General features: G+C 64.1%; 1 protein-coding gene across 1 annotated transcript in view; it reads right to left on the bottom strand.

Moving 5' to 3' along the window:
• Nucleotides 1–2,400: 2,400 nt before the first annotated feature.
• RIN3 (Ras and Rab interactor 3) overlaps nucleotides 2,401–20,536 on the bottom strand; it is a 117,096-nt gene continuing 98,960 nt past the window's right edge. The window contains exons 8-10 of the mRNA XM_051826438.3: nucleotides 10,970–11,101; nucleotides 4,986–5,149; nucleotides 2,401–3,174 (exon numbers count right to left, since the gene is read on the bottom strand). Coding sequence (XP_051682398.3) covers nucleotides 2,863–3,174; nucleotides 4,986–5,149; nucleotides 10,970–11,101 — 608 coding nt within the window. The 3' untranslated portion in view covers nucleotides 2,401–2,862. The remainder of the gene's footprint in view (nucleotides 3,175–4,985; nucleotides 5,150–10,969; nucleotides 11,102–20,536) is intronic.

The following is a 20,536-nucleotide window of genomic DNA, read 5'->3' as shown; positions in this document are numbered from 1 at the left end:
CACTGCGAGCCCCCCACTCCTTAGCTTTTCGAGAACATCCGGGACCTCTCCCGCCTGCGCCCCCAGGCCCCGGGAGGATCAGCACTCTCACTCAAAGAGGGGAAACCGGGGCTCCAGCCATTGCACGACGGGCTGAGGGCACACAGCTGGCCTGGGGCCCAGGGCCGCTGAGCCGGTCAGCGAGTTCCCACCCTTACTGCTGCGTTGCGTTCCTGATCTTGAAGTCCGGCACACTGCAGAGTACCCATCCGGGGCCTGGCGCGGGGGGCCATGGAGGCCGGCCCTTCCTGGCCAGGCCGGGTTTGTGTGGCAGCCGGGGGAGAGGGAAGCCACTGGCGGGCTGGCACGTCCCCACTTCCTGCCACAGCTGCTGTCCTCCGTCGGCCCAGATGACCCTGCCAGATGTGGGCCTGGATTCCGGCTGAGCATGGGCACCAGCCCTCCCAGACGTGGCCCTGGCTGCCCAGTGGGGTTGGGGGCCAGGATGTGTCCACAGCGGGGGCGGGGCAGCGGGGGTCCCTTGGGCCCTTGCCTGCCTTCCTCGGATCTGCAGGCCTGGCCCTGTCCACTTGCTCTTGAGGGAGTCTGATAACCCCATCAAGGTCATGTGGGGTCACCACACCTGGGCATCTTCAGGGCTGGTTTGGGACTTCTGAGGGGCAGGACTTTGTGCCCAGCTGTCCTAGCAGGGCCAGGGCGTGCCTGGTCTCCAGGGAGACCCTGGGGGGCTTTTCCCAGCCCCAGGAGAGCGGAGGGAGCCAGTGTGCCCCAGGTCCCCACCGCCTGCAGCCTGGACTCTTCGCCAGGGCCCAGCCCTGCTGAGCTCCCCCGGCTCCCCTGGCAGGGGCCCCAGGAGCTGGGGTGAATTGTGTACCCCCGGAAGTCCACAGGTTGGAGCCCCGAGCCCCGGTACCCAGTAAGTAAGGTTCAGGGAGGTCACCCAGCTGGGCCCTGATGCACTGGCTCCTGTGTTCTTGCGAGCAGACGGCGGGGCGAGAGGCCCAGTGGACAGAGGCGTGGGCCGGGAGAGAAGGCAGCTGCCTGCAAGCCGGGGAGGCCTGGGGAGCGGCCAGCAGGGCCCCGGCTCCCTTGGTGCCGTCCAGCTTCCGGAAGCGAGAGGCACTCCCTGTGGTTTCGGCCCCAGGTCCTTTGCGTGGGAGCGCCAGGAGCCCACGACACCCCGGTTCTTGAAACCTTCATGACCTCACCCACAAATGCCTCCCTCGGGGCTGTGTGGGGTGAGATGGTGCAGGGGAGCTGCACAAGGCACCCCCAAAGCTCAAGCAGGGGTGAGGCCACCTCCTGGGAGCAGCGCACTCGGATGATGGGAGCGCCCCCTTCTGTTCTCGGGGCTCCCTGGCCTCACCTGACGGCTGGGCCCCAACACTGGCCTCATGCCCACGTGGGCCTCTCACAGGGAGCCCCTCAAACCAGCCCACAGCGCCTCGGCCCCTTTCCTGGGGACCCCAGGGTAGGCATGGTGCCGCCCTCTGAACCCCAACCCACTGAGCGTGGGCCCCGCCGCGGGCTTGGGTGCACGGGGCCCCTCTGGCCTTCCCGCTCAGCCCAGGGCTGGTGGCAGGCGGAGGCCCCATGTCCCACAGCTGCTCAGGGCCCAGGGCAGCGTCGGAGCCCAGGCAGCGGCGTCTGCAGCACACAGCCAGCCGCGCGGGGACAGTCTGGGCTCGTGGCCAGCTGCCCTCAGCTGTGTGGGCTTTGCCTGTTTGCTCACAGCCTTGACACCAACCCCCAGGGCCAGGCTGTATCCTGGAGGGTCCCGTGTCTCCCACTGCGCCAGCCCAAGCCAGAGTCGGACAGAGTCTGTTGACCGGCAACTGAGCAGGCTGGAACCTGGGACTGGGCCGAGCTGAGGTCAGCTCACCCCGGGGGGCGCCCAGGGGCTGTGTTGTGTTCTGTGCTGCAGGCACCCAGCAAACGCCCGTCCCTAATCAGGGCAGGAGACACAGACACACAGCTCCGTCCAGAGGCGACATCCACGGGCACCTGCATTTTGATGGGCAGGAACACGGATAAGCACAGTTTGGTCCAACCTGGGCAGTCCCAGGAGGCTTCCTGGAGAAGCTGGGTTTTGAAGGGTGTGTAGGAGTGGACCAAGCAAAGCCCAAGGGAATGGTGTTCCAGTGGCACCATTCCAGGGGACAGATGGCTGTGAACATGACCTTGTGGCTGGGAGGAACGGGGACCAAGGTCAGAGGCTGGGGGCAGCCACATTAGGACCCCGGAGGCTGCGGGAGGCCGAGCCTGAGCCCCAGGCTCTGGAGACACGGCCCCCTCCCTCGGTGGCAGCAGCGCTGCTCCCGACCCCCACCCGGGAAGGTGGGGCTGCGAGCCCCCCCCCACCCCGCACTGGCTGCAGCTCCTCCAACCACAGAGACGCCATTCCCAAAGGGTCTTTATTCGCCCCTCCCCACGCGGCTGGGTCTCTCCCCACAACTGCGTGGCCCCGGGGGACGGAGAGGGCGTGTCCCCCACGGGTGGCTGCCTGCTCCTCGGGGCTGCGGGGCGCTGGTGGCCGAGGGCTGGTCCCGAGCCCTCCATACACACTTGGGGCGCCCCGGAGAGGCCAGGCGGAGCCCCCAGCTGTCCGGCGCCTCCCTGGGGGCAGGGGAGCATCTGCGGCCACGTCCTGGACACGGAGCTTCCTCCCCCGCCCGAGGCGCTGTGCACGCACAGCGGGTGGGCTCGCTTGCTGCGAGCCTCAGTTTCCCCTTGCGTCTGAAGAGCCAGGGCTCTCGGGGCTGGGAGTCGCCCGCGGCTGCTGCCTCGCCGTGTTCCCCAGCGTCCTTGGCTCTCTGCGCGCTGACACGAGCGCGCGTGGGCCCGTGTCCAGGCGTGCGCGCCTCACAGGAAGTTGGGCTCCCGCACCACGAGGCAGGGCGGGCTGCCGCCGCCGTCCAGCGGCCGGTACACGAAGTGGAAGTCGCGCTTGGGCTCGCTCCGCAGCAGGTAGCCCTTGATGGCGTGCGGCAGCGCCTCGTCGGCCAGCTGGAAGCAGCGGCCGTCCACCAGCACGAAGAGCCGGTGCTCGCGCGCCTGCGCCACCTCGAACTTCTCCGCGCACTGCGCGCACAGCGCCTGCGCCTGCGTGTCCGCCCGCGACGCCAGCGTCCGCGACTGCCGCTCGGGCTCCAGGTACGACACGCAGATGAAGTCCTGCGGGGCGACAGCGGGGGTTGCGGTCACGGCGGGCCCGGGCTGGCGGCGGCGGCGGCGCGCGGGGGGCCTTGGACGGCCCCGCGTACCCCCGGCACCTGCGGCCCCTCCCTCCCCGAGCCCAGCACCTGGGCCCAGAGGCAGGGCGGAGTGGGGGCGCACGGTGGCGGCTTCAGGGCAGGTCCAGCGGGCACGGCGGGAGCCAGGGGGCCCGAGGGGAGCCGGGGCCTGCGGGGCCGCCGCGACCCGCCCGACTCTGACTCGGTCCCCCGTGACTGCGTACGCGGGGTTTCCCGGCGCGTCTGCCCCCTCGGCTGGGAACCGAGGACGGCCTCGGCCCTGACCTCACGGTAGGGAGGAGAGCGGACGAGGATGGCGCGGAGCCTGGAGCCGCAACCGCCGGCCCACCCCGGGCGCTCCCAGCGCAGGTGCGATCCGGCGTGCGCGGGCTGCCCCCTTGTGGCCGGAGTGGTGACAGCAGCCAGGCCACCCGCGTGAGGCCCACCGCCCCAAGCAGGCAGGCGCTTCTGAGATGCTGGGCTCCGGCCGGGAAACCCCAAAGGCTGCCCGCAAGGGAAAGGATTTAAGGCCCGGGTGCGGGGGGAGGCACGGGCAGGGGGCCGAGGGGCTCTCTCCTGAGCGCCCATCTTCCCTGTGGCGGGGTCCATCTCGCCGAGGCCCTGCCTGGCACAGCATCGGGAACTCACAGTGTGGAAGCGAGAGGCAAGGGAGGCCTGGGGCTGCAGCTGGCTCGGCCGAGCTGGGGCGAGCTGACTGCACAGATTGCTCATGTCAGCCATGCCAGGCTGAACTCGCCCTGGACAGTTTTCACAGCACGGAGATGGACGAAAGCTGTAACTGGATCTTTGCTTTTCCTTCCCAGAGAGCCAGTTACTGAACACTGATCGGGATGCGGGGGTTACAGGAAGGGGCAGCCTCCGGACATAGGGAAACTGAGCTGTGGGAGAGGCAGGACAGCGCAAGGGCGCACAGCAAGCTGGGACGGAGCCGCGTCCAGCATGCGAGCCCCCTGCCGCCCGGGCCCGGGCTCTGCCTGCTGCACACGGGCCATCTTGGGAGCCGGGAGTGGGGTTCAGGACCGGTGTGCTCCGGTTGCCGGGGGAGTGCGTCTGCATAGCCCCGTGCAGCTGTGGATGGCTGCCCAGCTCGGCGGCCCTTCCACACACGCAGGCCTGCTCTGTCCCGAGCCCTGGGCCTCCTCTCCCGAGCTCCTGTGCTCCCAGAGACGGCGCGTCCACGCAGTGAGGGTGGGCGGCACACCGAGGGGAGTCTCGCGCCCAGCCTGGGGGTCCCAGGGACGGCCCCTCAGCGGGGCTGTTACAGGATGGGCAGAGCAGTGCAGGTGGAGGGCAGGCAGCCGGGCACGGAGCGCTGCGTGTGTGCGGGAGGCTGTGGGCAGCTGGATCTGAGGCAGGCTGGGGCCGCCAGGGAGGGGAAGCATGGGTGCCGAGGACGTGGCGCAGTCTGGCCAGGAACTGGATTAGTGGGGGAAGGACTGCAGGCTAGGGGCGGGGCCTCTGCGTTTGTTCAGGATCCCAAGGCAATAGGACAGCTCGTGGGCTCCCTCAAGCCGGACACCCCCGTCTGACGTCCCAGCAGCGCCAGGACACAGCAGGTGCCAAGGGATGCTGGTGGCTGTCTTACCCTCCTTTGCCGGAGCAGGACACAGCCCCGTCCCGGGGCAGAGAGCGGGACACACTGGTGGGGGGCGGAGGGACTGGGGTCCCTTCCCCACTGTGCCCCTGAGGGCCCGCCGCGCCACCCGCCCTGGCCCCCAGGCCGCACCGCACCTGCACGGAGGAGCGCGAAGCCCGGGCCTTGTTGAGCGTGCGCCGGCGCTCCCAGCGGTGGATGGAGTCCTGCACCTCCACGCTCAGCTGCCGCGTCACCGTGAGCTTGTCATAGTTCTTGATGTGCTCCAGGGCCCCGTAGGTGGTGGTCAGATAGTAGGAGCCTGCGAGGACAAGGGTGTGGAGGCTGAGCCGGCCCCGCCCCCCGCCCAGGCTCCACCCACCGCCGCTGCACGGGGCACTCCTTAGTTCCTGCACCTGCGCCCAAGGCCGGTCTCCACCTCACGCTCGCCCCTGCTCAGAGCTCACTGGCTCCCCTTCCGGATGATACTTGCTTAGTTTCAAACGTTTGAAAACGAGTTTAAAATAAAAAATGTTTAAAGACTTATGCAAGAAACTGAATAGGGGGTTGGCTAATCCTCCGCTTGTGGCGCCTGCATCCCTTATGGGTGCCGGGTTCTAGTCCCGGCTGCTCCTCTTCCAGTCCAGCTCTCTGCTGTGGCCTGGGAAAGCAGTGGAGGATGGCCCAGGTGATGGGGCTCCTGCACCCGCGTGGGAGACCAGGAGAAGCACCTGGCTCCTGGCTTTGGATTGGTGCAGCGCCGGCCGTGGCAGCCATTTGGGGGGTGAACCAACGGAAGGAAGACCTTTCTCTCTCTCTCTCTCTCTCACTGTCTAACTCTACCTGTCAAATAAGTAAAAAAAAAAAAAAAGAAAAGAAAAAGAAACTGAAATAGGGGTGCATTCAAGGAGAGAAGGGGAGTATGGGTGAAAGTGTGGCAGGATACTCATGTGTGTTTTCATGTAAGTCCTTCTTAAAAACATGTATTTATCTGAAAGGCAGAGTTACAGAGAGAGAGAGAGAGAGAGAGAGAGAGAGGTCTTCCATCCTCTGGTTCACTCCCCAAATAACTGCAATGGCCAGAGCTGGGTTGATCTGAAGCCAGGAGCCAGGGCTTCTTCCAAGTCTCCCACGTGGGTGCAGGGGCCCTAGCACTTGGGCCATCTTCCATGCTTTTCCCAGGCCATTAGCGGGGAGCCGAATTAGAAGTGGAGCAGCCGGGACTCGAGCTGGCGCTGCAGTATGGGATGCTGTGCTGCCGGCAGAAATGCTTTAAAGACCTAAGCTCTTCTGACTGCATCGTCTCTTCTACAAACGACGTAGAGGAGATTTCAGTTATCGTTGGCCAATTGCATGCAGTTTTTACTGACCAAAAATCAGTGAGAATTTCCATGCAACGCTCCCTTTATTTGTGCCGACTTCGGTTAGTTCAGGCGCGTTTTCACTGGCCAGCGCGTCCTGAAGTGACTCAGGCTTTGAGCGCCGAGTGTGGCCGCAGCCTCTCCATGAGGTTTGAAGATAAGACTATTTTGCATGGATGCTTCCAAGTCCGCTCTGCTTTGCGTGGAGGCAGGGGGTGGGGCAGCGGGTGGGGCGAGGCCTCCGCCTGGGGCAGCTCCCCCCCCCCCCCACTTTCTTCCCCAGGCCTCAGGACTCACCCACAAAGCCCATGATGCGGCTGTGAGAAGTCACTGCGCGAGTGACGCACGGTGGCTCCTGACCCCAGGGGGGCGCTCTGGAGGCCTCTCCCCAGATCGGGTGACAGGTGGGGAGCCCCGAGCCTGTCCGGGGCCGCCCCACTGTTCACAGCTAGAGCCCCACCTGCGGGCCAACTTCCCTGGGATCTGAGGCCACGCAGTGCAGGCCACGGCCACTAGGCGGCAGGAGAGCCCACCGGGAGCTCCGAAGCCCCTTGTGCGGCCCCCATAGCCTGGCCTGGCGCTCCAGGGACCCTGGGCCAAGGAGCCCCTGCGGGCACTTCCGGGAGAGCTGTGGACTTTGAGCTGGCTCCAGAGTTGCTGGTCTCCTGCGTGCCCCATGATTTCCCAGAGGGGTGGGAGCAAAGGAGAGGCCAGAAAGGGGGGCCCTGGCCCCATGAGCTGGAATCCAGCGCCCCCTACTGCTTCTAGGAAGCCCCGACCTCTCTGGCCCCACACAGCCGCTGCACAGTGACACCCCAGCGCCTGGCCCCTTGCTCCGTTACAGCAGGTGGGCTGGGCTCGGAATACAGGGTCCACAAGAACACAGGACCTGGCTTGCAGGCCCTGTGCGGAACAGGGAGCGGTCGGCTCGCAGGAACTGGGACACGCGGGAGACAGAACCAGACTCCAGCTCCCAAGCACTACTGGTCTCAGCTGTGTCCCCCGAAGCCCAGCTGTTGAAATCCCGGCAGAGACCCCTCCCACCGCCCGCCCGGCTCCTCCGCCCTGGCCCGGGCCCCTGCCCAAGGTGGTCCTGGAGGCGGACACCTGTGGGGCTGGGCCTGGCCCAGGTGCCGAGGCCTCCCCTGCCATTGGGTAGGACAAGGAGAGGTACAGGGAGGCACCTCCTGGCACCTGCTGCACATCGCGGGGACCGTCTACAGGTGCTCGGAGCTGCCACAGGCGCACAGGCTGCCCAAGCGCTGCGGGGCGGGGCCTGGGGAGGCTCCGCCCTGCCCACCACCTTGCCCTCTGACGCCCCCAGGAGCGCCTCTGACGTCACTGCGGGGCTGGAGGTGGGGCGGGGCTCTGGCGCCTGCAAGAACCAGACCAGTGCACTCAGGCAGCCTTGGGTCAGAATCTGTGAACTGCTTGGCCTTCGTGGATTTTTATTTTTATTTTATTTATTTATTCTTAACAGGTAGAGTTATAGACAGAGAGAGAGACAGAGAGAAAGGTCTTCCTTCCGCTGGTTCACTCCCCAAATGGCCGCTGCGGCTGGCGCTGCGCCGATCCAAAGCCAGGAGCCAGGTGCCTCCTCCTGGTCTCCCATGTGGGTGCAGGGCCCAAGCACTTGGGCCATCCTCCACTGCACTCCCGGGCCACAGCAGAGAGCTGGACTGAAAGAGGAGCAACCGGGGCAGAATCCAGCACCCCGACCGGGACTAGAACCTGGGGTGCTGGTGCTGCAGGCGGAGGATTAACCAAGTGAGCCACGGCGCCGGCCCCATCCTTCGTAGATTTTTAAAACAGATTTATTTGAAAGGTAGAGAGAGAGATCGATCTTCCATCTGCTGGTTCACTTCCCAAATGGGTGTAACAGTCAGGGCTGAGTCAGGCCAAAGCCAGGAGCCAGGAGCTTCCTCCTGGTCGCCCACAGGAGTGGCAGGGGCCCAGCACTTGGGCTGTCCCTGCCTTCCCAGGTACAGTCACGGAAGCTGGATTGGAAGTGCAGCAGTGAACCTGGCCCGGTGCTCCCACTGGGAGGGGAGGCGGGCGTGCGAAGTGGCAGCCTAACTCGCTGTACCACGACACCAGCCGCAAACCTTCATGGATCGATCTCTTCTTTGGTTTGTCACAAAAAGACTCAAAGGAGCCCTGGACAGACCAGCTCTCTGCTGTCTGAAGAATCCCCTTTCCCACCCGACTCCCGAGGCTTCTGCAACGAGAAGGACCCCCGGAGCCTCGTGCAGGAGCGGGCAGGGCCGCAGGCTCACAGGAGAGGGAGGGCTGCTCCCCGCCCTGTCCCTGCTCTGCCATGAGCCCCCCCCCCCCCCCCGCTGCAGGGCTGCGGGCCGGGGATGGAGGAGAGGGGGCCAGGCTCACACATGCACGGAGCCCAGGCACTTGCTCCCTCCCAGCCTCCAACGGCCTCCATGTCTCTGACCCCCCCCCCCCCCCCCCGGCCCCACCACTCAGCACCTGCTCCCCAGGACCATCCGCAGCACCTGCCCAAAACAGAAGAGAAAGGGGGGGGAGCTGCTGACTGCTCAGAGCTCAGTGCTCTCCTGGCCACCCGAGCCCCCCCCCCCCCAATCTCTCGAGCCCACCAGCCACTTCCCCTCTCCTCAGCGTTCACCACGCGGGACAGGGACAGGAGCTCGAGTGCCGAGCCGCTCACTCTGCTCTGAGTCCCCCACTGGAGTGGAAGCCCTGAGAAACAGGATCTGCGTCAGCGGGCGCACAGGCTCAGTGCAGGCTCAGCTCAGGCACCCGTGCGTGCTGCGTGAGTGGGCGCACGGCCTCCCCAGTGCCGGGACTCGGGGCTCCCGCGGAGGCCTGAGAGCCTTCTCCCCAGGCAGGCTGCGAGTCCGGAGGGTCCGATCTGTGGGAGCCCTCTCCCTTGGTTTGCCCTTGGCTTGGGGTACTGTTTATGGGGCTTTCTGACATGTGAGCCTTGAGCCGGCACCGCAGCCCCGAGACCACACCGAGGCTCCTGCTGGGAGTGCGGGGCAGGCTGCGTCCCTCGCAGGGAAACGGGGTGCCCAGAAGCTCACCCTCACAGCCCTGTTACTCACCCCACCCTCTCTCCTCTGTTCTGGGGGCCTGAGACACAGGTCGGTGATGCCGGGAGGCCCCCGGCCACTCCTCCGCCTCGGAACCCCTCCATGTGTGTGCTCAGGGCCACACAGAACAAACAGGAAGGCCCGTGAAGGCCCCAGGAGGGGGAAGTCCTGAAGTGTGGGGCGCATTTGTTCTGATGAGGCCTCCAGCCCTGCCTGTCTTGCCCTGCACTGCAGCCCAGGTGTCTGGCAGGGGTGAGTGGGTGGGGGGGAGGAAGGGACAGATAGGCGGGTGGGGGATGGATGAGTGGGTGGACTGGGGCATGGACGGATGAACAGATGAGCAGATGGATGTGTGAAGTGGATGGATGGATGGATGGACGGGTGGATGGCTGGGTGGACTGATAGGGAGGTGGATGGGCAGGTGGATGGGTGGACAGATGGACTGATGGATGCATGGATGGATGGATGAAGAGACAGGTGGATACATAAATCAATGGATGATGGATGGACAAATAGATGGGTGAGTAGACGGATGGATGAAGAAACGTGGATACACGGATGGATGGATGGACAGGCGGCCTAGTGGGTGAACACATGGATGGATGGGTGAAGAGACAGGTGTGTGTGTGGATACACAGGTTGAATGGATGGCTGGATAGGCAGATGGACAAAGGCACAGGTGTATGTGTGGAAATGTAGGTTGACTGATCAACAGACAGGTGGCTTGTAGATACATAAACTGAAGAATGGCTGGCTGGATGCAGACAGGTGCATGTGTGGAAATATAAATTGATGGATGTGTGGGTGGAGGTACCAGGCAGTAGATAATCACTTCTAAATAAAGTTTGGCTTCTCCTGAATTCCTGGACCCTCCTAGGAAATACATTGTTCTAACTTCCGGAAGATTTTAACTAAAGAAGAAAATGAGGTGCCCGAGCCACGAGCCAAAGGCACACAGGATGGCGAAGTCTGGGGCTCGCGCAGGCTCCCTGAGCCGTCCACGGCTCACAGCACCACCTGTCACACTTCCCCAGAGACCCACAGATGTTACAAACACATGTGGCCGCAGGGGGCCAGCTATGCCCACAGGGCTGGTGGGGCCTGGCAGCCTCACCCCACCCTTCAAGGCTCAGAGGACGAGCTGGGCTCCCCCAAAGCCGGTGTTGGCTCCCTGGAGGCGTGGCTGGGGCTGGGTGGGCGAGAGGAAGTAGGGGAAAGGCAAGCGGAGGGTGGGGTGGCACAAACCACATCTCTGCCCCCACCTACGGGTACACAGGGCGCTCTTTCCACGCCACTGCCCCCTCCCACTGCAGAGGCCCCTGGCAGGGGACTGTCAAAGCACTGGGCGCTGGGGGGGAGACTCCTTCCTGTGGGCGCCGCCCACCGTGTCAGCCTCCTGGGCCACACTCCCAGCCCCTGCTGCCCCTCGTCCATCACTGCCTTTTCCCTTTCTGTACCTGGCTGGCTCCTACTCATCCTTCAAATGCTCAGCTCTGGCGGCACCTCTTCCAGGAAGCCCTCCAGGGAGCATGCTCCAGCACCCCGTGGGCGGCTTCCTCCCACCCCAGCAGCTGTCGGTCTCTCTTCCTCCTGGTTCATCGCCCCTCCCAGGCTACTCGCTGGCCCAGGAGTCACACTCAAGTTCACGTCTCCTGGGCTCAGCCCGAGCCCTGCACCTTGCGCGCCGGGTCAGGGGCGCGGGGGTGGGGGACTCACCCTCCCCCAGCTGCAGGGCGGGGTCCATGAGCTCCATCATGTACTCCACGTCCAGGAGCAGCTCGGTGAGGCTGCTGCGGGCCAGCACGTACATGAGCACCGGGAGGAAGTCGTCGGCCCCGTAGGGCTTCCCTGGGGGAGGAAGGACGAGAAGTGACCACCGAGGGGCTCCTTCTAAACGCGTCGATTATTTTCATTTATTTTTTTGGTGTTGTTGTTTTTTTTTTGACAGGCAGAGTGGACAGTGAGAGAGAGAGACAGAGAGAAAGGTCTTCCTTTGCCGTTGGTTCACCCTCCAATGGCCGCCGTGGCCGGCGCATCACGCTGATCCGATGGCAGGAGCCAGGTGCTTCTCCTGGTCTCCCGTGGGGTGCAGGGACCAAGCACCTGGGCCATCCTCCACTGCACTCCCTGGCCACAGCAGAGAGCTGGCCTGGAAGAGGGGCAACCGGGACAGAATCCGGCGCCCCGACCGGGACTAGAACCTGAGGTGCCGGCGCCGCAAGGCGGAGGATTAACCTAGTGAGCCGCAGCGCCGGCCAAAACGCGTCGATTATTTTCAAAGGCAGAGACGGAGAACTGCATCTGCTGGCTCATTCCCCAAATGCCTGCAAGAGCCGGGGCTGGGCCGGGCCACAGCCAGGAGCCAGGGGCTGGAGCCAGGTCTCCCACGTGGGTAGCGGGGATCCACTCCTCCGTGGGCACCTGCGTTAGCAGGAAGCTGGATCAGAAACCTGAACCCAGGCGGTCCCGTATGGAATGCAGGTGTGCCAAGTGAGGCCGTAACCACCGTGCCCAGTGCCCACCGGGGAGGCTGTCCTCGCGCCCGGCCCTGCCCTGCCCAGCGCCAGGGCCAGGGATTTGCAGGCTGAGGGGGACAAAGTCCCTGCTCCCTCTGACTCCCAGAGGGGCCTGGGCTGGGCCTCCTGGAGAGGCCAAGGCAGCTGCCAGGTGCCCTCTGGGCCATAGCGAGACCCGGCTCCCTTACCCCTCCCAGCTCTTCCCTCGACCACCCTTGGCTGCCCGCTTGGCGGTCAAGTTCACGTCGCACTTCTGCCATAGCACTTCTGCCTAGCAGCAGCTGTGGGCCTCACATCGATGCTTCTGGGAAGGTTCCCCCCGACCACCCCGACAACCACGCGTCTCCTGCCCCACCCGGGAAACAGACGCTGGCCTGAGACCGGACGAGACCTCACATCCCACTGCTCGCCGCCACGCTGGGGCTGTGGCCTTTCCAGGTGTCTTCAAACGTCAGCCCCTCCGGAAGGAACGGCTCCTGGCCACGCTCGGGCCCCGCAGACAGCCCACAGGGCTCAGCACCCTGCCGCCAGCAGCAGGTGCCGTACAGGGTACGAGGTGCCTCCCCCACGAGGCTCAGGCTGGCTCTGAAGACACAAAGCCAAAGGCTGGGGCTCCGGGGGGAGAGGAGAATCCCCTGGAGGTCCCTGTGGGCGCCTGGGATGCCTCTGCAGGCCCCTGGGGAACTGTCTGCCCAGTGGAGGATGGCCACGCAGTCCCCAGCTGGTTTCTCACTTCCTCTAACCCACGGGGCTCAGGCAGGGGTCCCTAGATCTCAGCCAGCGGTTCCCAGGGCTGTGCGTGGCCCCAGCAGGACGCACACGGGGCTGTGGCCCTTGGCGTCTCGGCTGAGACTAATCCATCAGTCCGCAGGCGCTTCCCCCCGAAGCCTGTGTCCACTGGTGCATTTCAGAAGGACTCAGGCGACCGCTGGGGGATACAAGGGCACTGCAAGGAGCTCTTGGGAAACGGACGATAAAGCCAAGTCTACTTTGGTGCAAAAAAATTTTGAAACCCACGTCTATGGGTCTTTGAAGGCTTCCTGCCCCGTCACATCACTGGGCATGGACTTCGAATTTTCTTTGCACTCTATCTTTCAATTCCACTTTCCAAAAACTTTCCTGAAGTCCTCACATACACCTGACAAAACAGGAAAATCGGAAAAATAAAGCCAACATAAAGACAAGTACCAATTCCAGGAGGAGGAGCTGCACTGAAGGAAAACCTAAATGCACAAGAATAAGCAAGAACCTACAAACCTTCTCACGTTTGGCTTTGAGCTTCCTGGTGGCTAAAGTGAAGAGGGAAACACAATCATTACGCCCTTCTCTCATTGTCCTTGAGAAGGAAATAGGCCTGTTTCTTGGGGGAACAAAACTGTTTTTCTTGCCCTAAGCACCGTGGCTCCATCTGGGGGACATGAAGAGACGCGACTGGCAAGATCGCATTGTTGGGGATGATGTGCTCATGACGTCATCTTGCTCAGGGCCAGCAGCTCCCGTGGGGGACTTCACACCTGCTCCCCCGAGCAGTGCCACGGAGGAGGTGGCACAGGCTTCGGGGAGCTGAACTCCCAAGGTGCAGTGGGCAGAGCTGTGCCTCCGGCCTCGGGCCTGGGTTCGAATCCCAGCTCTGCCGCTCAGGAGCTGTGGACGAGAGCAAGTCCCTTCCCGTCTCCACCCCGGCATCGAGGCTGCAGGCCGAGGTGCCCAGGCCAGGTCTGTGTAGATGAAGTCACACAGTGGGCAGAGCCAGGCTGAACCACACTGGGCCAGAGCCACAGGTAGTTACCAGAACGGGCTCTCGGGTGCTGAACCAAGTGGGAAACAGAGGGGTGCTTTGCTGTAAGCAGTGCCAACGCCAGTACCCCCTTATCTGCGGTTTCACTTTCTGTGGCCAGCCGTGGTCTGAGAGAGTATTACGGGGGAAACTCCTTAAGTTCCAAGTGGCGCGCCGCCCCAGGCGGGCAGCAGGTGGCGCTCTCCCGCTCCCTTATGTGAAAGGCCTGGAGCAGGCAGCAGGTGCTGGGGACTGAGGGGACCAGGGAACAGGGAGTGCCAGCCAGCGCGCACAGGGCTTCTTCCTCGTGTGACCAAAACATTCTGGAATTGGAGCAGCTTTGGATGCACGACCTAGCAGCTGTGCTAAAAAAGCAAGCACTCCATTAGTTTTAAGCGTGTACAGCGCGCACGTGTGATAGGCACACAGCAGGTGTCATGGTGACTGTGGATTCTCCGGCACCCCCATGGCACTCCCCAGCCCTGGCTCACCTCACCCACACCCTGGCCTTGCAGGTGGGGCCAAGGCAGCGGCTGGCACAAGACCAGCTGGGCCCGCCGCCAGGGGCACACGCGGGCTGCCCAGGGAAGACCTTGTTCCTCCACACCCCCGTCTCCTCGGGGCCCTCCACGGCTCCCGCTGCCCAGTGCTCCATTGCAGGGGTGTGAGTTCTGCTCACAACTCGCCCGCCTGATTTTCCCGAGAACAGGTTACGGACCCCTGCCTTCCTGGCCACACTCAGTTTCTGCATCTGCAAACTGGGGCCAGCAAGACCGGCCCTGATGCCCTCGCAGGGCGTTTGAGAGAAGAAGATGAGAGAAAGAGCAAGAGAGTGATTCAGAACCCACTGGGTGTGGCAGCGAGGTGGGCGAACTGAGAACACAGCACCTGCAGTGTGAAGTCCCGGTGCGTGCGCCTGCAGGCTGTGTGACCTTGGCCTGATTGCTTCACCTCTCTGAGCTTGTGTGCTCGCCTAGCACAGAGAACATGGTCTTCCTACGGGGGCGGTGAGGCACTGGCGCTCGGACCAGGCCATTCTGGCAACATCTGGGGTGGCTTCTTGGAGGTGACGGCTACGGAGGGTCAGGGACTCCGTGCAACGTCCTGCAATGCCGGCGCGGCCTCCGGCACTCCCCCGAAGGGGCCACGGGCCTGGGGCAGGACATCCTGCTTCCAGCAGAAGGCCGGCCCTGCAGGCAGGGTGGACAAACCCTCCCCACGGGCCTCTTGGGGCATCTTGGCCAACCCCTTAGGAAGGGCTTTGGGGCCCATTCCCTGTCCCCCTCCACACACACCGTGTTCAGCCTCCCCGCTGTGGGGGTCTCCCGACCCCGCGCAGGTCCCCAGCCCCCGCCATGAGCAACTCATCTCTGTCTCCCGGTACACAGAGGACAGGAGTAGCACCCATGAATGAGTGAATGAGTGAATGCAGAGCCCCCAGCCAGAGCCTGGAGCCCTGACTCCGATGGGCCTCTGCAAAGCCCCGATAGTGCTTCCCCCACCAGCGAGGACTCGTCTCCCCCTGGGGCCTCCCCACCTCTGTGAAGTTGCCCGCCCAGGGCCGGAGTCCCCACCCCTCCTCGGGGGCCGCCTGTCCTGCCATGGCTGGTCAGCGCAGAGCCCCGGGCAGTCGCCCCTCCTGCTGCCCGGCAGCCGCGTCTTGTCCTTTGATCCACAGCGAAGCTCTCATCCCACTCGATCTCGAGAGCCACGTGGACGTGGACGTGGACGTGGACGTGTCTCTAAGACCTTCTCCACGACGTCCTCCCGGGTAGCTCGCTCTACTTTCCGACTTCCAACCCAGAACATTCTGCCTGCATCCGCCTCCCAGGCGTCACCCGCTCGCTGTGTGGCGTCACGGGCCCGTCCCCGAACTCTGAACACACGGTCACTCCGGATCCCTTCCCACACAACACTCCCCTGCCTGGGACGCCCCGGCCGCCTCCCCCGGCCCCACTTCTCCTGTCCTTGCCCACATCCTCCTGTGCGGCTGGGTGGTCCCCGCTCCAGCTCCCATAGGTCTTTACAAAAAGGTTATTTCATCTGAAAGGGAGAGAGAGATCTTCATGCCATCCTCTGGTCTACTCCCCACATGCCCCCAACAGCTGGGGCTGGGCCAGGCCGAAGCCAGGAGCCCTGAGCTTAATCTGATCCCCCACATGAGTGGCGGGGCCCCAAGTGCTTGGGCCATCACCTGCTGCCCCCCAGGTGGGCTGGGCCGGAAGTGGAGCAGCAGCACCCTAACCCGGGCATCCAGAGACGTGCGCATCCCAAGCAGCTCCTAACCTCTGAGCCGGGTGCCCAGCTCTCCATCGTCCTGTTTCAGAGCCCGCCCTTCGCTCACTCGGGCCACTCCCTGAGGGCAGGGATGGAGGCTGTGGGAGCTGGGGCAAGTCGCTACACCTCTCTGAGCCTCTGCCCATCGCTGCCTTCCTGGTCCCCAGCCCCGGGCTTAGGATGTAGGATGCTGACAGGGGACTGACCCGAGGCCGGGCGTGTTCTCACTGGACACCACTCTGTCCTGCCCGGGTCAGGGTCAGGGGCATGGACACTGAGGGGAAGCCTGGAGTCCCAGGCCCAGCCCTGCGCACCGTGGGGCCTCAGCCAGTGCCACTGGGACGCGTGCGGGGTCAGGGATCACACCCAGCTGGCTGCAGCCTGCACCTCCCGGTGACTTCTGTGGTCCTCCCGTCAAGTTCCAGCCATGTGCCGCCTGCAGGGACGCCGGGCACCTGTGACAAGCTGGCCAAGGGGCCGCACGCGTGTTTCACCTGCTGCGAGACGCTGGAGAAGCAAAGCTCTCCACATAGAAACGAGCCGCAGGTGCTCCCGGGAGTGCTCCCCGCGCGTGCTCCCCACGGAGCAGGAGTCCCTGCCGCTCGACCACTGCCCAGCTGAAAGACTTGAAGCTGGCTGTGGGCCCCCTGCGTGGCGCGAGGCGGGGCTTCCGTGGCGTGGGGCGGGGCTTCCGTGGCGTGGGGGCGGGGCTGCCGTGGCGCGGGGCGGGGCTGCCGTGGCGGGAGGCGGAGCTCTCTCTCTCGGAGCTCCCCGAAGCCGTCCTGCACACGTGCCTGTAGGTTAAGTCTCAGTACTGCTCTGAGCAACTCCGCACCCACAGGCACTGGCACCGCCTCCCTGCAGAGCGCCCAGCTCAGCAGCCCTGCAGGCCGTGGGCTCGGAGGCCTGGAGCCACAGAGGCCCAGCCTGGCTGGAGAGGCCTGGAGGCCATGGAGGCAGCGATACGAAGCCTGTGCGGCCCGGGTCTGTCTCTGCCAAGCTCATTTCTGACACCGGGATACGGGAGAAAAACCAGCCGGGGAGGCAGGAGAGAGCAGTGACTCAACACGAGACCTGGGTTCAAGTCTCAGGTCCACCACGCACCTGCCCAGGTGTGACCCTGAATGTGCTACAGGACCTCTCCAAGCCTCAGTTTTCCTGGCTGTAAAATGGGGATAATGACGGTGCCCACATCCCATTGGGTGGTGCTTAGCTCGGTGCCTGCTAAACACTGGACACGATAATCATCCAAGACAGGAGAGGGCGTGTCCTATAAAACCTCAGAATGGGACATGTCCAGGACCAGGGTGGAGAAGCAAGGACAGGGACCTACAACACCTCCCTTAGCCTGGTGAGGCCTCGGATCAGACGCCAGGCCAGGGCGGGTAATAACTACAGTGCGTGCCGGCTGCCAACCGCAGCCAATGAGCAGCCGGCGAGGTGGGCACGGCTGCGTCCCTGCACACAGGGGGAGACTGAGGCTGTGTGCCCGAGTGACCTGAACCCGGTGACAGAGCCAGAGAGGGGCAGGGCTGGGTCCCGGGCAGCCTGTGTGTTCTCTCTGAGGCTGCCCCGGCAGAGGGTCCCCCGCTGGGGTGCTGGGCGGCGAGAGGCCTGGGCTCCATCACCACCCCTCTGGCCCCACGTCCCATGGCCTGGCCCTGTGCACTCTGTTGCCTGGCATGGAGGAGCGCTTGTGGCATCAGGGGCTTCAACAGACGGCAGAAGGAGTGAAGAGGCCGCCCCTCTGCCCCTGGGATGGCTCCTGCTCCTCACAACGGAAGTCTCACCTGCTCATCCCCCCTTCCTGCTCCCATCTTAAGGGCGTCCTGGGCTCGGATCTGTCTCCCCCGAATGGCAGCACCTGCTCTTAGACGTCAAAGAGCCGGGAATGACCTGGGGCCAGCGTTTGGTGCAGTGGGGTTGGCCCAGTGCCTGCAATGCCAGCACCCACACGGACGCAGCAGCTGGAGTCCCAGCTGCTCCACTTCTGACCCAGCTCCCCGCTCATGCGCCTGGGGAAGCAGCGGAAGATGGTCCCAGTGTCTGGGCCCCAGGTGGGGCTCCTGGCCCAGCTCTGTGGCCATCTGGGGAGTGAACCAGTGGCTGGAAGGTCATTCTCTCCCTCTGTCTCTCTCTCTCTGCCATACTGCTTTTTAAATAAATAAAATCAATCTTTTTTCTAAAAGGAGGTGGGCGTGACTTGGTCGTCAAAGTGACAGCAGGGATGAATCCAGAGGTTCTAACGCTCTCTCCAGGAACCCAGTCTGTCCCTGGCCACAGGACGGTCAAGTTCATCCAAAGCCGTTTGCCAGGGAGAACCACAATCGCCTGACCCAGGACCCCAACCCCGCCCCTCATGGAAAATGCTCCCGAGGGGGGACTCTGAAACTCGGGTCGGCTCCCGGGCTGGCTGCCTGGCGTGGGATGTCGGCACGGGCTCCCCAGCGAGAGGATTCTTGGCCTGCGCCGGGCCACTCGGCACACGGGCACAACAGCAGCTTCTTTCTGGAAGCTCCCGACCCGCATCTGAGTCCATCCTTCTCTTCTTATTCCAATGGGCAGGCAGCAGCCGGGCCCCACTGCAGTCCTGTTTCCAGTGGGCCTGGGTGAAGCCAGCAGGAGGCTGGGGCACCCTCGCCGGAGGCCAGGGCCTGGGCAGTCGGGGAGCAGAGCTGGGGCAGGCTGGGTGGTGGGGTCGTTGATGGAAGAAACAGGTTGACAGAGGCCGGCAGGACGCAGCCTGGGGTCCCCGGGGGCCCTGGGTGACACTGGAGTAGCCAGAGCACGGGCTGCACCAGCCGCTGGGTGCCCACGGTTGGGGAGGCGGCAGTCGGAGGCCTAAAATCGCTGCTTGTCCAGATCAGAAGAGACTGTTGGGATCTGGCTGATAAGGCCCACCCGATCTAATCTTGAGAAACGGCCGACAAACCCCAAATGAGGAACTTCCATTACAGAGCCGGGCGGGGGCAACCCGTCTTCCTCAAACACATCAACGTCCTCAGTCGAAGGCAGGCTGTGGAAAATTCCACAGGAAGGAGGCGGGCAGCACGGGACAGCCACAGGCACGGATCTGCACTGGAGGAGGGCACGTGCTCACCGAGCCCTTAGGAGGCCAGGCGGCAGCGTGGGAGGACGGCGTGGGTCCGGCCCACGGGCACTCAGAGCGGGCCAGCTCCGCGTGGGAAACCCACCTGCTCACACACGTGCCCTCGGGGGCCCGAATGCCCCTAACAAAGATGGCGCTGGCGGGCTGAGAAACTGACCAAGAGGCGGGGTCTACCTTACTAATTCACAAAAGTACGAGGGGAGCCGGCTCCCCTGGCCCGATGCACCACTGCTGTGCCTGGAGCTCCGAAGTCCGAAATGATTTCCAAATGAAAGATTTAAAAACAGCAGCAGCAGAACCCACACGCATCCCTGCCTGTAACCCACGGGCCTGTGGGCTGGCCTGGGGCTCGGCCTCTCCTGTGGCACGTGGAACCCAGCTTAGAAACCACTCGCGAGGCTGAGCCCCCAACGTTTTGGGGAACTCGCGGGGGAGCCGGTGGCTCCTGCATCCCGACACGTGAGAACACACGCTCATCTCTGATTCTCCTGGATGCCTTGAGAGGTGGTCCCGGCCCCATTTTATGGGTGGGAAAGCTGAGGCTCAGGTGCCGTCCGCGTGCTTCCCATGCGCTGTCCCACCCCTCAGGCAAGAAGCATCTCAACCCCATTTCACGCGCTTGGGGGCGCAGTGGGACTGACGCCCAAGGACACTGCACCAAAGCTGGGTTCAAGCCCACGTTTGCAGGTAAACCCCAAAGCATTTCTCTTCGTGGGGGAGACTGGGGCTGAGCAGGTCGGCCCCAGCCTGCTAGAGAGCAGATGAGCCCGGGCACCGCTGGACTCCCAGTCCAGTGCTCACCTGGAGAGGGAGGGGCGTGCGATCTGCCTGGTCCCTGCTGAGAAACGCAGCGATTTCCGTGGGAAATCCTCACCTGCCCCGCTCAGGGTCTCCCTGTCCGGACCCCAGCCAGGACGGAGGGCCCTAAGCCCCCTGGGCTTCGCCTCACTGCCAGCCGCGCCAGGAGTGCCGGTTCTAGCCCTGCCTGCCTTCTCCCCGCTCCCTCCCTGTCCCTGCTCTCCAGGAAGGTTTCATTGAGCAAATTCATGGTTGGCAAAGCTCACGGTGTCTGACCACAGCCGCCAGGACCGGAAACAGGACGGAGCCCCACTAGGATGGAATGGCCCTTTCTCAGCCCTCGCCGCGGACGCCATGATGACGTCTCAGGGGGCGGAGCCCTTGGCCCTGCCCTAATTCCTGGTGAGGCCTTGGATCAGACGCCAGGCCAGGGCAGGTAGTAACTAGAGTGCGTGCCGGCCGCCAGCCGCAGCCAATGATCAGCTGGCGAGGTGGGCACGGCTGCGTCCATGTACACAGGGGGAGACTGAGGCTGTGTGCCCGAGTGACCTGAACCCGGTGACAGAGCCAGAGAGGGGCAGGGCTGGGTCTCGGGTAGCCTGTGTGTTCTCTCTGAGGTTGCCCCCGGCAAAGGGTCCTACGGGACCTCGCTCTGTTCTGACCCAGTCTCACTGCTGGTCCCCTCCACACGCACCTCCAAGCCTGCCTCTCCCACCCCCACTGCTGCAGACCCAGGGCTGCCTCGCTCTGTGAACGTGTGAGCAGGCCCCTGGCTGCTCCCCGCCAGCCCTCAGCTGGGCCATGCC

The sequence above is a fragment of the Oryctolagus cuniculus genome, chromosome 20 (assembly GCF_051225735.1).
Source record: "Oryctolagus cuniculus isolate XC-2025 breed Fujian yellow rabbit chromosome 20, ASM5122573v1, whole genome shotgun sequence".
In the NCBI taxonomy this organism is placed as follows: Eukaryota; Metazoa; Chordata; class Mammalia; order Lagomorpha; family Leporidae; genus Oryctolagus; species Oryctolagus cuniculus.
The sequence above is the reverse complement of the archived record's forward strand: the minus strand, read 5'-3'. Positions and strand labels throughout refer to the sequence as shown.